At 49.3% G+C, this 15,691-nt stretch overlaps 1 protein-coding gene across 2 annotated transcripts in view; it reads right to left on the reverse strand.

Annotated features, from left to right (window-relative positions):
- Nucleotides 1-15,691, reverse strand: part of srf (serum response factor) — a 48,484-nt gene that overhangs the window by 7,834 nt on the left and 24,959 nt on the right. For both annotated transcript variants that reach the window (XM_033020725.1, XM_033020726.1), the window contains exon 4: nt 1,244-1,475. In XM_033020725.1, coding sequence (XP_032876616.1) covers nt 1,244-1,475 — 232 coding nt within the window. The remainder of the gene's footprint in view (nt 1-1,243; nt 1,476-15,691) is intronic.

Consider the following 15,691-nt stretch of genomic DNA (forward strand, 5'->3'; position numbering starts at 1 on the left):
CCACCCCCCCACCCCCCCGCATCAGGCTCACAGTGCCACTTGCCCAGCAGTGCTGGCACCGTTCCCACTCAACCATTCCCACCTGTAAGATGTCTATCTACCTTGTCTAGGCCTCTCATACTCTGACGCTCCAGAGAAAGCTATCCAAGTTTGTCCAACCTCTCTGTGTAGATAATAGCCTCGAATCCAGGCAACATCCTGGGAACAAACCTCTTCTGTACCCTGCCCTGATATAAGATGTGTAGTCGCCAGTCTGTGCCGAGGAAGACTCCACAAATGTTTGTGGGGCTGGTTGAGCCGCAAAGACTGAGGGGTGTCGGAAGGAACTGCATATTCTAGACACAAAATGCTGGAGTAAGTCAGCGGGCCAGGCAGCATCGCTGGAGAGAAGGAATGGGTGGCGTTTCGGGTCAAGACCCTTCTCAGTCATTCCCACTGGGCAGACTGGAATCATTCCCACTGTCAGGATGCTGCCCATCCTGGAAACCCAGTTCAGTCAGCCTGCACGGGGACCCCACGACCTAAGATCAGCCACGCAGAACCTCCCGGAACCAGGGAACCAACCGACCGGGAGCAGGGAGCTCTCTCTCATCTGCCCTTGCATCATTAGCTCACCCTTGGCCTTCGTGCCACCCTGAGCCTGAGGGAGTGATTGCGATTACAGGCCACTCAGAGAGGGGGCATGACAGTCACTCCCAGTCCAGTCCTTGGCATCAAATTCAGACCTTGTCAAACAAGGGCCTCCTCTCCAGCTTAGTTGCACCGAGAGCAGCACTACGGCCTAGAGTGACCCAGCGATCCCATCCCAGGGGTTGTCCTGGTTCTGGCCCCGCCCACCTGCATCGCCAGCTCACACATCTCCACCATGGCCTTGCCAGTCACAGTGAGCAAACTACTCCACACTCAAAGTCCCCCTGCGTGGTTGTCCCGCAAATAAACATCACCCCTGACCCCTCCACCAGCCCACTCCCCATACCCAGCACCAACCAGCTCCTTCCCCCTTGCACTAATGTACTAACCCCCTCCCCTCATCCCCCACCCAGTACTAACCACCCCCTCTCCTTGCCCCCCCCCCCAGCACTAACATGCACTCGCAATACCCCCACCCCTCGCCCCCCTCGCATGAATATACGCACACTGATCCCCAGCACTACCATACACTCACACTACCCCCTCGCCCATTCGCTGTACACTCACACCACCTCCTTGCTCAGTGGCCGTACCCCCGCCCGTTGGCACGTACCTGACATGAGGGTGAAGCCGCTGGGGATCTGCACCATGCCGCCAGGGTTGCCGCCTGGCTTGAAGCAGCTGCCGTTGCTGTTGATGGCGGTGACTGGGGCCAGGTAGTTGGTGATGGGGAAGCTGTGGCCGCTGCTCACCTGCAGGTTGGTCGAGGTGTTGGAGGCCGACTGGTTCATGCAAGTCGAGCCGGGCACGTTGGCTACCGTGAAGGTGGTCGGCTTCAGGCCGTCCTGGGGAGAGGCGGGGGGTGGAGAGAGAGAGCAGAGAATTAGCCCCGACCAGACCTTCCTGGGAGCAGGGAAGAGTATTAACCTCAACCACACCGGACCCCCTAGCGTGGACCACCAACAATATGCTGTTCCAAGAGAAAAATATAACAGTGCAGAATATAGCTTTACAAACAACACTGCTGCCGTTACAGAGGGAAAAGAACACCATCTGCAATGAGGTAGGTTGGAAGATTGCAACTACACCCTGGCTTACGGGACGACCATTCAGTAGTCACGTGAGCCATAGTATAATGAAAAGCTTTAATAAGCTTTTGACCAATAACGGGTAGAAGCTGATCCTAAATCTGGTCGTATGTGTGCCCAGGCTTTTCTATCGTCTGCCCAACATGAGAGGGGGAGAAGTGAGAGTGACTGGGGTGAAAAAGTCCTTGATAATATTGGCTGCATTCCTGAGACAGCGTGAAGTATAGATGGAGAGGCCGGTCTGTGTGATCGTCTGGGCTACATTCACAACTTTGCAATATCTTGAGGTCTTGGGTAAAGCATTTCCCAAACCAAGCTGCAATGCAGTCTGAGAGTATGCTTTCTACATCTGTTGAAGTGGTTAAGTCTGTAGAAGTTGACTTCAGCCCAACTCGACCTCATCTAAGCTATAGCCCCACTCATCCACGGCTGACCCACATCCCTCTAATCCTTTCCGATCCATGTACCTGCCCGAATGCCCCTTATATGTTTAGTTTAGTTATTCAGCACAGAAACAGGCCCTTTGTCCCACCGCGTGCGTCCACGTTGACCATCGATCACCAGTTCAACGTTATCCAACTTGCCCATCCACTGCCAATACACGTAGGGGCAATTTACAAAGGCCAATCAACCAACAAACCCACACATCATTGGGATGTGAGAGGAAACCGCAACACCTGCAGGAAACCCATGCAGTCACAGTGAAAACGTGCAAACTCCGTACAGACAGCTGCCAGGGTGGGATTGAACTGGTCATTGGCACGATGTGGCAACAGCTCTACCAGCTGCACCACTGTGCCGCCCATGCTGTTATTATACCTGCCTCAACCAACATAGAGATCTGAAGAGTACATTTTTCACACAAGTTGCATTTAGAATGAGCTTGCCAGAGGAGGTGGTGAAGGCAGGGGCATCTAGAGAGGTACTTAAATGAGCAGGACAAAGAGGGGCATGAAATTAATGCAGACTTGGGATTAGCAAGGACAGGAGTGATGGTCGCCTTTGATGCGGTGGGCCAGTGTGTTTCTGTACAACTCTATGTTACAAATTAGTCACAAAGCTGCAACAGGCTCTGCTGCCCAAACCACCGCCTGTCAGGGCTCGCTCCCCAACCAACTGAGGTGAGAAAAGGAATTTGACCCCAACAGGTGCAAGGCAGCTGTCCGAATAAATACAACAACTGCAATCAAAATACCACCATGGGACTGTGACAACAGACAGGAAGCACGTGCACACAAACAGCCGCACTGTTACTGCTGCAAACACAAGTCCTTACTACTTGGGTGCCCGTAGTTCCAAGAGTAAAGAGAATCGCTGCAAGCTGCCTTTTGTGGCTCACCCCAGCCACCACACACCATCGGCCTCCTGACCCTGACCCCCTCAATGGCCTGTGTCCTTTATCATCATTACCTTTTTGCATGTGTTTCATTCATTGTTCTTTATCGCTCACCATCATCGTCTATATCTCTTGTTTCCCCTGTCCCTAACCAGTCTGAGGAAAGGTCTCAACCCGAAACGTCACCCATTCCTTCTCTCCAGCGATGCTGCCTGTCCCGCTGATTTACTCCAGCTTTTTGTGTGTAACATCTGCAGTTCCTTCCTACACCCCTCAGTCTCTGTGGCTCAACCAGCCCCACAAACATTTGTGGAGTCTTCCTCTGCACAGACTGGCGACTACACATCTTATATCGGGCAGGGTACAGAAGAGGTTCCCAGGATGTTGCCTGGATTCGAGGCTATTAACGACACAGAGGTTGGACAAACTTGGATCGTTTTTTCTGGGGCGTCAAAGTATGAGTGGCCTAAACAAGGTAGATAGACAGTCTTTCTCCCAGGTTAGAAATGGCAAATACTGTTGGGCATAGCTTTTTGGGGAGAGAGAATTTAAAGATTTAGAGAGATTCGCTGGAGGGTTTGTTTCCATCTTGGATCATTCTATGACACATGAACATGCAGGGAATGGAGGGAGATGGATCATGTGCAGGCAGATGAGCTTAGTTTAAATTGCTCAGCACCAACATTGTGAGTTGAAGGGCTTTTCCCTGTCCTGTACTATTCTAAAACAAGCTGCTGCAGGAACTCAGTGGGTCAAGCAGCATCTGCGGGAGAAAATAAGTCGTCAACGTTTCAGATCGAGAACATGCACCATGACCAAAGTAAAGGGTTGTTTTTCCGGAGTGGAGAATTTTCTCAGTGGTCAAAAGCAGGAGACAGCTTCTCCTAGTCTGCTTCATGTCTTGAGTGTGCAGGGCACAACTTGCAGACTTGGAGCTGGTGGACTCGAGGGTAATGATGGACATGGAGATCGAGGCAGGCTGGTGAAAATCAATGCCGCAAAAGGCCACGGGTTAAATTCCATGCGGGAAACACATGAGGTAGAGTTGTAAAAGTGGCACAAACGATGGAGTAGGAGGGGGCCTGAGCAAAGGTTTGTTGAATTAAGGGGGCTGTGAATTGGATTAAAACCGCCAGGACACCAGCTTTGTTGAGAGCAGGCGTGTGCGTTCGTGGATCCCTGGTCTGGGCACAGGGTGGGGGCAGAGGGAGGGAAGAGAAGAGGAGAGAAGGAGTGGTAGCAACACCAAGAGGGCCAGAGGCCGGATTGTGTGAAAGGTGAATGGGACATCACTGGGTTGCTGCGATTCCCAGTCATCACCCTTCAACCTGACCCACCAAAACACTCACTTCAGGTGGGGTGGGAGATTGCAACCTTCACGTGGTCCGCCCTGTTTCGACGAATGCAATCAACCTGGTGTGCACAATCAAATAAGATCAAATAGAACAAGTTGTGCTAGAAGTAGTGCATACGCAAGAAGAAGAAGACTCACTTCAGGTCACTTAAGCTCGGAGGTTCAGAGAATGTCCCTCCCACTCTCTCCTGGGGATTGCACCAAGTAGATATAAGCACCAACCCCACTGGGTCAGGGAGCTCGTCCCTAAACAAATCCTCTCCCAAACGCTTGCCTCTGCTAGTGCCCAATCCTCCAGGTTTAGACAGCAAGTTCAAGCTCTTGGCATCAACTCATCGCTTCACCAAGTGTTTAAGCACCACACCTCCTTGAATTCCTCAGCATCAAAAATATTCCAGGAACAAATTGCTTGGTGTGACAAAGGGAACTGATCTTTGTTTGACTACGGTCTGCTGTTGTGAAAGGGCAGAGGGTGGAGTGGGGGAGGGGCTGTGGATGAAAAGCAGCTGATGAGGGTGGGGGGGGGGGGGGTATGGGGGTGTGGAGAGGCCTGGAGTGTGAACAGTAACCCCCCCCCCCCCCTCTCTCCGCAACATCTGACTAACGTGCTCAATACCAGAGAGCTCAGCAACTGTGCTCTGAAACAACTGGCACAAGAAACCCAGCCACCTCCTGATATTAACTCCTTCACCACCAAGGCAAACTCCATCAGCGGGAGGGAGGGAGGAAAACCCAGAGCCACGGGCATGTTGTGAGCTGCCAAGGCCACCCTCACCATTCAGACCCTGTGCCCATTCCTCCTCACCCCCAGTAACCTAATCAACAATCCACCTCTGCCTTCAAGGTTCAGACACTGTTTTCACAGGGGGCAGCACATTGGTGCAGCAGTAGTCGCTGTCTCCAGATCTGGGCTTGATCCTGACCATGAGAACTGTCTGTACGGAGTTTGTACGTTCTCCCCGTGACTGCTTGGTTTTCTCCGGTTTCCTCCCATACTCCAGACGTTCAAGTTAGTAGGTTAATTGGCTTCGGTAAGTTGTAAACATTGTCCTTATTTATTGTACGGGGTTTGTTGGTTGGTGCATACTCGTTGGGCCAAAGGACCTGTTTCCGCGCTATATCTCTAAACACAGACTCGACACACACGAGCTTTAACCAAATCTTAAGAGAGGGATACCTATTTGGAAGATCCAATGCAAAAGGAACCATCTTCTTCACAGCAAATGCCAGGAGTACGCAGTCAGAGAAGTATCAATCTCCAGTGCTGTGGCACTTCTCTCAACATCAAGCAATATCTCCAGTGGCCGCATCTCCGGCCCACCACGGGCCCCTAGATCTCCCAGTCACTAACCATTTTGTTCAAAACATCTGCCTATTAAAACCCCTAAAGCTTCTGTTTGTCCACCTATTACCCACCACGCTTTGTCCGGCCTCTCTTCTCTTCCAGCATTCTTCCCCCCCACCACAATCTGTATGAAGAAGGATCCCCACCCGAAACATCACCTATCCTTGTTCTCCTGACATGCTGCCTGACCTGCTGAGTTATTCCTGCATTTGTGTTTCCCCCAATGTCAAACGGGCTGTCACTGTGAACAAGTCACCTCAGGGGGGGGGAGGGGGAGGGGGAGGGAGAGGGAGAGAGAGGGAGAGGGAGAGGGAGAAGAGAGAGGGAGAAGAGAGAGGGGGAGAGAGAGAGAGACGGAGAGAGAGAGAGGGAGAGATGGAGAGAGGGAGAGGGAGAGAGAGAGAGAGGCGGAGAGGGAGAGGGAGAGTACAGGCAAGAGACAGAACTGTGAGAGAAAGGGAGGGCAAGAAAGGAAAGAGAGAAACAAGAGATGGAGAGAAAGTGTGTGAGAAGAGAGGTAGAGAGAGAAAATGTGACAGATAGAGCAAGAGAGGAAGAAAGCAAGAGAAAGCCAGAGGGATAAAGCAAGAGGGACAAAGCAAGGGACAGAGAAAGAGAGAGAGAAAAACCCAAGAGAGATAAAGACGGAGAGCACGAGAAATAAAAGGAAAAAGCATGAAAGAAAGAAAACAGAGCCAAAAAGAGAACAAGCCCAGAAGTCCTGGATCCCACCTGGGGAGAGAAGAACCAGATGAAATGATGCAGCATGGATGTGAGCTTGTTGTGATGGGTGTACTATGTGGTATGCGTGGCAGGTTGATGAAGGGGACAGACACAAGGTGGCCGTTGTATTTAATGAAGTCTGGTTTACAAACACTACAAAGCATAGTTTGGAGCAGAGTCATTACTCAGTGAATCACGCCAATAAAACCAATGTTTGCACGGAAGTAGCACAGCTTGCCCTTGTATGGAGAAGGAACATTCTCTGAGAAGTCAGAGCGCTGCACAGAGCAGGAAAGGATTCTGTGCCTCTCCTGGCCTGCACTGTGCCAAGGCTGAAAGATTTTAATTTGCCTTTGGGATTTCAGTGCATACATTTCAGGCCACAGAGCTTCAAACCTTTCAACTGACCTCCTAGCGCCACCACAAAAACCCATCTTTCCAAGTCTGTTCCGAAAGACTCAGGACACCCACCTCCCAGGACCGATCTTCAACGGCAGGACCACAAAGACGTCTCTAGCGACTCAACAGCTCAGGACACCATCAGGCACTGCACAAACGGACAGAAGTGTTCAGAAAGTGTATCGCCGAAGTAACCAGGGCCACAAGACAATCATTGCACACTGTAAACTCCCACCACTATGATGAAGGCCCAGGTAGTGTGCCCGGAGAAGTAACATACATTGACCAGGGTGTTAAGAGTATCAAGGGACATGGGTACCATTGCAGCAAACTGGTTTGGAGGAAAAAGATATTACTAAATAGTTCATGCGACACAAAATGCTGGAGTAATTCAGCGGGACAGGCAGCATCTCTGGAGAGATGGAATGGGTGACTTTTCAGGTTAAGACCCTTCTTCAGACCTGAATAGAACTGTGGCCACTACTGCTTTCGCTCATATTCTCACAACACTAGGGAGAGCCTCCACCTTCTCCAAAATGATGCAGGATAGGCTTCCATGTTAGCCTGGACCACCACTCATCTAAAAAGACTGGAAAATCTGTGGGTTCTGCACTTTGTCAGCACCTTATTGTAGGGTCCACAGAAGCTGTGCACCCAAAGGACAGAAGACAAACGTATTGGGGGTAGGGTGTTGACATGGATAGAAAATTGGTTGGCAGACAGGAAGCAAAGAGTAGGAGTGAACGGGTCCTTTTCAGAATGGCAGGCAGTGGCGAATGGAGTGCCGCAAGGCTCGGTGTTGGGGCCGCTATTGTTTACCATATATATTAATGATTTCGAAGAGGGAATTAGGAGCAACACTAGCAAGTTTGCGGATGACACAAAGCTGGGTGGCAGTGTGAACTGTGAAGAGGATATTAGGAGGTTGCAGGGTGACCTGGACAGGTTGAGTGAGTGGGCAGATGCGTGGCAGATGCAGTATAATATAGATAAATGTGAGGTTATCCACTTTGGTGGCAAAAACAAGGGGGCAGGTTATTATCTCATTGGGGTTAAGTTAGGTAAGGGGGAGGTACAGCAAGACCTGGGTGTCCTTGTACACCTGTCACTGAAAGTTGGTGTGCAGGTACAGCAGGCAGTGAAGAAAGCTAATGGAATGTTGGCCTTCATAACAAGAGGATTTCAGTACAGGAGTAGAGAGGTTCTTCTGCAGTTGTATAGGGCTCTGATAAGACCACATCTGGAATATTGTGTACAGTTTTGGTCTCCTAATTTGAGGAAGGACATCTTTGTGATTGGGGCAGTGCAGCGTAACTTCACGAGATTGATCCCTGGGATGGCAGGACTGTCATATGAGGAAAGATTGAAAAGACTAGGCTTGTATTCACTGGAGTTTAGAAGGATGAGGGGGTATCTTATAGAAACATATAAAATTATAAAAGGACTGGTCATGCTGGATGCAGGAAAAATGTTCCCAATGTTGGGCGAGTCCAGAACCAAGGGCCACAGTCTTAGAATAAAGGGGAGGCCATTTAAGACTGAGGTGAGAAAAAACTTTTTCACCCAGCGAGTTGTGAATTTGTGGAATTCCCTGCCACAGAGGGCAGTGGAGGTCAAATCACTGGATGGATTTAAGAGAGAGTTAGATAGAGCTCTGAGGGCTAGTGGAATCAAAGGGATATGGGGAGAAGGCGGGCACGGGTTATTGATTGCGGACGATCAGCCATGATCACAATGAATGGCGGTGCTGGCTCGAAGGGCCGAATGGGCTCCTCCTGCACCTATTTTCTATGTTTCTAAGAGATATCTAACCCATCAGAGCTGTCCACTGACCAAAAACACACAAGGGTGCAGAGGTCAGAGAAGGAGTCTCGGCCACAAGGCAGCATTTATCATCAAGGTTTCCCATCATCCGGCCCATGCTGTATTCTTGATGCTACCATCAGGCAGGAGGTATACAAGCATGAAGTCCCACACAACAGGCTGCAGGAACAGCTACTCTCGCCTATAACCTTCAGGCTCTTGCACCAACCTGCACAACCCTAATCCAACCTCAGCCACAGAACTATGGACCACCTCGTGCACCTGCATGGACGCATTTTTAGACATTTCCTTTTACTGTCTTACAGAATTATTTTGAAGATTTTGTTTTGTGTAATGTCTGAGTCTATGTGCCTGTAATGCTGCTGCAAGCAAGATTTCCATTGCACTTGTACCACACTGAAGTTGTGCATAAACTCAACTTGATTTGCCCAGCAGCGACAGAGACTGTGCTGTCCAGTGTTAAGATGGTCTGTCACAGTTATTTGGCCATAATAGACACTGCAGGTGGTGGAGAGAACAATGTCTAGGGTGGTGGATGTGGTTATTGGAGCTGCAATCATCCAGCAAATGGAGGGGTTCTACCGGGTATATCATTGGGACACGATGGGAAGCAAGGGAGGGAATTGTGGAGGACCGTGGCAGAAATCTCTACAAACCACACTGAGGTACCAGAAGACTGCAGGGTAGCCAATATTGTGTCTTTGCTTAAGATATATATTTAAGAAGGGCAGCTGGATTAAGCAGGGAATAATGGACCAGTGAGCCATACATCAGTGACAAGAAAAGTTACTGGAGGAGATTCTGAGAGACAGGACATATTTGCTTTGGGAAAGCCAAGGATAGGAAAGATTGAGAAGAACTAGGGCCAAATATGGGCAAATGGGACCAGCATAAACAGGGCGTTTTGGTTGGCATGGACAAGTTAGGTCAAAAGTCCTGGTACCACGTTGTATGTCTATGACTGATATGGGATTGTCAGCATGAGCGTGCGTGGGAAATCGTATCTCACAAGTTTGATTGTTTTTTATTTAAAGAGGCGACCAAGGGGAGTGATGAGGACAGGGAACATTGTCTACATGAACTTTAGCAATGCCTTTGACGAGTGCTTGCCAGTTTGAACACGTACCCATGGTGAGGTAGTCAATGGATGTAAAATTGGCTTGGTGGAAGGAGTGAGTCAGAAGGTGGTAGTGGAGGACTGTTATTCAGATTGGGGTGATGTGCCACATGGATCAGTTCTAGGCCCCGTTTGTCATGTATATTAATGATTTGGACGAGGACATAGGTGGGACATGGTTAGTAAGTTTGAGGACAACACCAAAATTGATGGTATTGTGGACAGTGAAAGTGTTTATCAACAGGATCTAGGACAACTGGAAAAGTGGGAAAGGGGATGGCAGGTGGAATTCAAAGCAATAAAGAACCCACTGGAGGAATTCAGAAACAGACACAAAAAGCTGGAGTAACTCAGCAGATCAGGCAGCATCTCTAGAGAAAAGGAATAGACGACGTTTCGGGTTGAGACCCTTCTTCAGACACTCGGGAACTCGGAACATTGACAATATTTTTCCTCCATAGATGCCAATGGACCTGCTGAGATCCTCCTACAATTGGTTGCTCCAGATTCCTGCACCTGCATGCTCTTGTCTCTTCAGATTAAATTTAACTCGGTCAAGGACTAAGTGATAGCTCTTGGATGGTAAACCAGGACAGTGAACCAGTGAATGACAAGGCTGTGGACAGTGTTGTTGGACAGAGAGACTGAGAGAATTTGCACGCTTGCCTCCGTGGCTGGGAAACTGAGCAGAAGGGATGAGAGGTGCGCAGTTCTGGTCACCACACTATAGGAAATGTGATTCAGCCAGAGAGAATGCAGACAAAATTCACAAGGATATTGCCTGGATTGGAGGGCTTGAGTTACACAGTGAGATTAGCGGCTTGCTCCATTATCCCTGGGGCAAAGGATGATCAGTGATATATGAAATTATAGAGAGGCATAGATTGGCAAAATAGCCAGAGTTTCCATTCCAGGATAGGGGCGTCTCATAGAGGGCATGTTTAAAGTTAGAGAGAGGGGGATGAAATGGGCTCTTAGGGGTGATGGAGGCAGGAACAGTAACAACACTGAAGACCTATCTGGACAGCTATGTGGACAAGCAAGGCAGAGGGGCACGGAATTAATGAAGACAGGTTTGATCAGTATGGATAGGTACGATGGTTGACATAGACATAGTGGGCCGAAGGGTCTGTTTCAATGGTCTACCATGACCCTATTCCTTCACACCCCTGACTCAAGCCTTGTAGATCAAGAGTCAAGAGAGTTTATTGCCATGTGTCCCAGATAGGACAATGAAAGGCCATAGTTGGTCTGTAGGTGAGTCCCTCAACGCAGATCAACCAGCCTGGAACCTGCAGCGTTTAGTCATTAACCACTCATTACCCCCACGAGATGTTGTTATTAGGGGCCATGATCATGACAGTGCCACTCAATTTTAATGCTTCAGAGGTGGGATGGAAAGGAAGAAGGAACAAGAATGCCGTCTTGTTAACGGTGTTTATTGGTGCCATGTTAAGTGCGAAGCAAAGTTACCTGCTACTTATCAGCTCATGTCTGAACGGTGTCTGGGGCTTGCAGCATATATACATAAACTACATTTCCAAGATGCAACTGAATTTTATAACGTGTAATCAACAGTAAACAGCGTCATTTTTGACATGGAAGCTGGGTCATTGATGAAGTAGGTTATGCCCAGGACCCTGCCCCGAGGAACTCCTGAATGTTGTTATGGTCTGTAGTTACAAAACATATGGCTCGTGTTACTGAAGCATTTCACCCTTTGGCCCATTGATCAACTTCATCAGGCTCCATGCAGCCACAAAACACTGCCTTGATGTCAAGAGCGGCCACTGGCACCTCACCTCTGGATTTCACCTCCTTGGTTAAAGTTCGAACCGTTACTGTGCTAAGATGCGGAGTGAAGCAGTTTTGGCAAACCCCAAACTGATTAGTGGAAAGCATTGTGACTGCACTTGACACCATCCACCATTTTATTGTAAATAAATGGACCAATTAAATAGGTAATTAACTTTTGTCCAGCGTTTTATGAAGAGGACACAACTGGGGAGAGAGACGCTGATGTTTTAACTGCACTGGAACAGCTTGGCCAGAGGCATGGCTAATCTGCATCACTCATCTTCACTACTGCAGCCAAACTGAAGCGTCTTTTCTGCATCTAGAGCTTCCAGCCCTTTCCTGTTATTACGTGGAGTGGATTTGCTGAAGACTGGCTTCTGTAATGTTGAGGGCCTCAGGAGGATGCAGAGATGACAGTTGTGGATGAACATGTTTGCAAATGCTTTAACCTTTACCAAAGCAGGCCTTTGATAAGGTTCCGCGTGGTGGGCTGCTCTTGCAGGTTAGATCGCATGTGATCCGTGGAGAGCTAGCCGACTGGATAGACAATTGGCTTTAAGTAAAGAAACAGATAGATGGTGATCAAAGGTTGTTTTTTGGACTACAGGTCTGTGACTAGTAGTGTGTCTCAGAGATCGGTGCTGGGCCCACATTACTGTTTGTGGTTTATATCAATGATTTGGTTGAAAATGTACAAGGTACAATTAGTAAGTTTTCAAATGGCACCAAAGTGGGTGATGTCATAGATAGTGAAGATAGTTAACCAAAATTATGGCATGATCTTGACCAACTCGGCAAGTGAGCTGAGGAATCTATCTATCTATCTATCTCTCTATCTATAATGCTAAAACTCTCATCTTCTTTGTACATATATTTGTTCCCGAAACTCCACCAAAACGGTACACGATAGAGCTGCAATTTTTGGCCCACCTTACTCACCATTGGCCTGCGATGAGTATTAGCCAAGTTTCTTTCAGATTGATGTTATATTTTACAAGTAATTGACATTTAAAACTTAAATTAACTTTATACAGCGCCCCCACTTGCCGGCTGCGCCTGCGCAGTTGGCAGAGGCCCGTCAGCCCCGTCACAATTGAAAATGGCGCTGGTTACGCGGCAGTGACGCAAAATGACGCTGTCTCCCCTCGCGTGCGCAGTGGGCCCCGTATCTGCGCCTGGGCAGTCAGGGCCTTTGCCGATTTTCAGATCGCCTTTTTTTTTCCATGTGTACTTGCCTGGCCTGAAAACGGGGACACAATGGCTCCACGGGTACGTTTTGTTCTATTTTACAAATGGCTCCATGGGTCTATTCACTTTATTAACTCAACTTAATTTCTGCCATCAACGGCACAACTTTGAAAGCTCAGTTGCGCCAATACTACGTTCGGGCAACGGGAACCAACAGGTCCACGCTCGGTCTAGTGTTTAATAGAATTTAACCAGTCTGACTTCAGAATTTAGTCTGAAAAAGGATCCTGACCCAAAACGTCACCTATTCCTTTCCTCCAGAGATGCTGCCTGTCCCACTGAGTTACTCCAGCATTGTGTCTATCTTCGGTGGAAACCAGCATCTGCAGTACTTTCCCACACTCTTATTCCAGGAATTTGATCCGGTTACAGTTTTAGGATTTTAGAAAGATGCTCAGAAACAACCATGGATAGAAAATCCAGGAAAACAGTATAGACCAGCACAGGACACGATGAAGCAGAGGGGAAAATATTCCCACTAAAAAATAAAGCTCCCCGTGAAAGGGATGAAGTTTGTTCAGTTAAATTAAATCAACACTTGTCGGACGAGAGGGCAGTGAGAGATACAAGCTGCGACACCAGGGTGCAGTTCAGAGAGGAACCCTCAGTCAACGACTCTCTCCCAAGCTGTTATGCTGTTGTGAGATTGCCGACCAGCCAAACAGCCGACTATTTGTCCCATGTGAAGAACAGTCACTGGGAAATGGCAGCTGCAGCCAAAGTGGAACGGTGGTGATGCAGCGGGAATATCTTTCCCTCCCGACCTGCCGAAAGCCAAGGTACCCCCCCACCCCCACCATCAGATACACCTTGCTCTGGCAACCACCATTTGCCACAAATATCCGCACCCCAAAGGCAGCAGCTGTTCCTCTACAGCACTGAAAGAGTTAAAACTTTTGTAAAACAAAACATTCTGTGGCCATACAAACAGCTTCAAAACATACCGATGGACTGAAGATAAAACCGCTGCACACAGACCAGGTTACTCAGAGTGAACCCCCCCCAGTGTGAGGGGGTCAGCAACCTTTACCCTCAGAGCAGGGTTGCAGGTCCCTTCTCCCCTCAGAATGGGGGGCAGCTACCTTTACCCCTCGCTGTGACAGTGAACACTGCAGCATGTCCACAGGGTGGGTTTAGTTGTGGTGGAGCTGCCACTGAGGGCTGCCTTAACCCCCTCAGGGCAGGGACGAAGATGCCTCTGCCCTCAAAGTGGAATGAGTCACCTTTACCACCCTCAGATCAGGATATTAGGTGCCCTGAACCCTCAGAGTGGCATCCCCACAGCAAGTAACCCCACCCTGTGGACATCCTGCAGTGTTCACTGTCACCGCACTCCCTTCCCAACAGTGTGCACACCAACAAGGGTGGTGCACGGTGGAGTTGCTGCCTTACAGCGCCAGAGACCCGGGTTCGATCCTGACTACGGGTTTTGTCTGACAGAGTTTGTACATTCTCCCCGTTACTTGCGTGGGTTTTCTCCGAGATCTTTGGTTTCCTCCCACACTCCAAAGACGTACAGATTTGTCGCTAAATTAGCTTGGTAAAAATGTAAATTGTCCCTTGTGTGTCAAGGATAATGTTAGTGTGCGGGGATCGCTGGTCAGCATGGATTCGGTGGGCTGATGGGGCCTGTTTCCGCGCTGTATCTCTAAAGTAAACTAAAGGTTGGGAGAAAGGGGTCAGTAAGCGGGCAGTTAATGAGACAGGACACCTGGCCGGACGGGGTGATCGAGGGGAAAGGCTACAGGAAAGCAAAGCTGCTGCTCCAGGCAGTGAGCAGGTCTCTTCCCAGGGCGTCCAGATTGCTGCCCGATCCTCACTGCCCACAGGACGCCGCTCCAATCAGCGTGCCACGGCCCAGGGCAGTTATCACTGAGTGACGTGGAGCCTGTTGACATATGCCAGAGCCTGGATCAGTATATGGCAATTCCCCCACCCCCCTCTCAGCTACATCGGGCTCTGGGACAGCTGCAACTTATAAGGAATATCACGGGGGCCTGGCAAGAGGTTTAGGCAGGGAACCAGACCATATATGGTCACGCAAACTTTTATCAATGAGAGGCACGGCACAACAAGGGAAGACAGGATGGGAGATGGGGCAAAGCAGCACAGAGTTGGGAGACAGAACTGGGTGGAGGGGAATGCAGTTGGCCGGGGGGGGGGGGGGGGAAGAGAAGAGAGCAAGAGGCACCAGAACCGTGGAACAGGACACAGAGTCAGGACGCAGGGAAACAAAGTCAGAGTTACCAAACATTCAAGGCAGGCTTGTAGCACAGGGAATTTGTGACACAGAAGGCTGTGGAGGCTGTCAATGGATATTTTAAGGCAGAGATTGACAGATTCTTGATTAGTAAGGGGGTCAGGGGTTATGGGGAGAAGGCAGGAGAATGGGGTTGAGAGGAAACGATAGATCAGCCACGATTGAATGTCAGAGTAAACGTGATGGGCAGAATGGCCTAATTCTGGTCCTAGAAGGTAAGCACAGGTGGAGTGTGATCACCACACGAGGTAACTGCTGGTCATCTCTCCCATGGAGCTCTGTAGACTCACTTTTGCCAACTCCCTCCTGTAGCAAGTGATACATTCTCTGCTACCCCAGAATTCTGCAACGGCTGCCTCGCCAACAGTCTGTCTCGTCCTTTTCTCTATTTTGCTGTTTTTAGTATATGTTAAATGTATGTTTTAGTGTTCTTTAGTTTTTGTTTTATCTGGGGGTTGGGGAAACTTTTTTTAATCTCTTACCTCGACGGAGGTGTGATGTTTTTCCGTATCGTATCTCCGTCCGCACTGCGGCCTAACATCGAGGAGCTGGCAGCCTCCTGCTGGGGAT

The sequence above is a fragment of the Amblyraja radiata genome, chromosome 5 (assembly GCF_010909765.2).
Source record: "Amblyraja radiata isolate CabotCenter1 chromosome 5, sAmbRad1.1.pri, whole genome shotgun sequence".
Classification (NCBI taxonomy): domain Eukaryota; kingdom Metazoa; phylum Chordata; class Chondrichthyes; order Rajiformes; family Rajidae; genus Amblyraja; species Amblyraja radiata.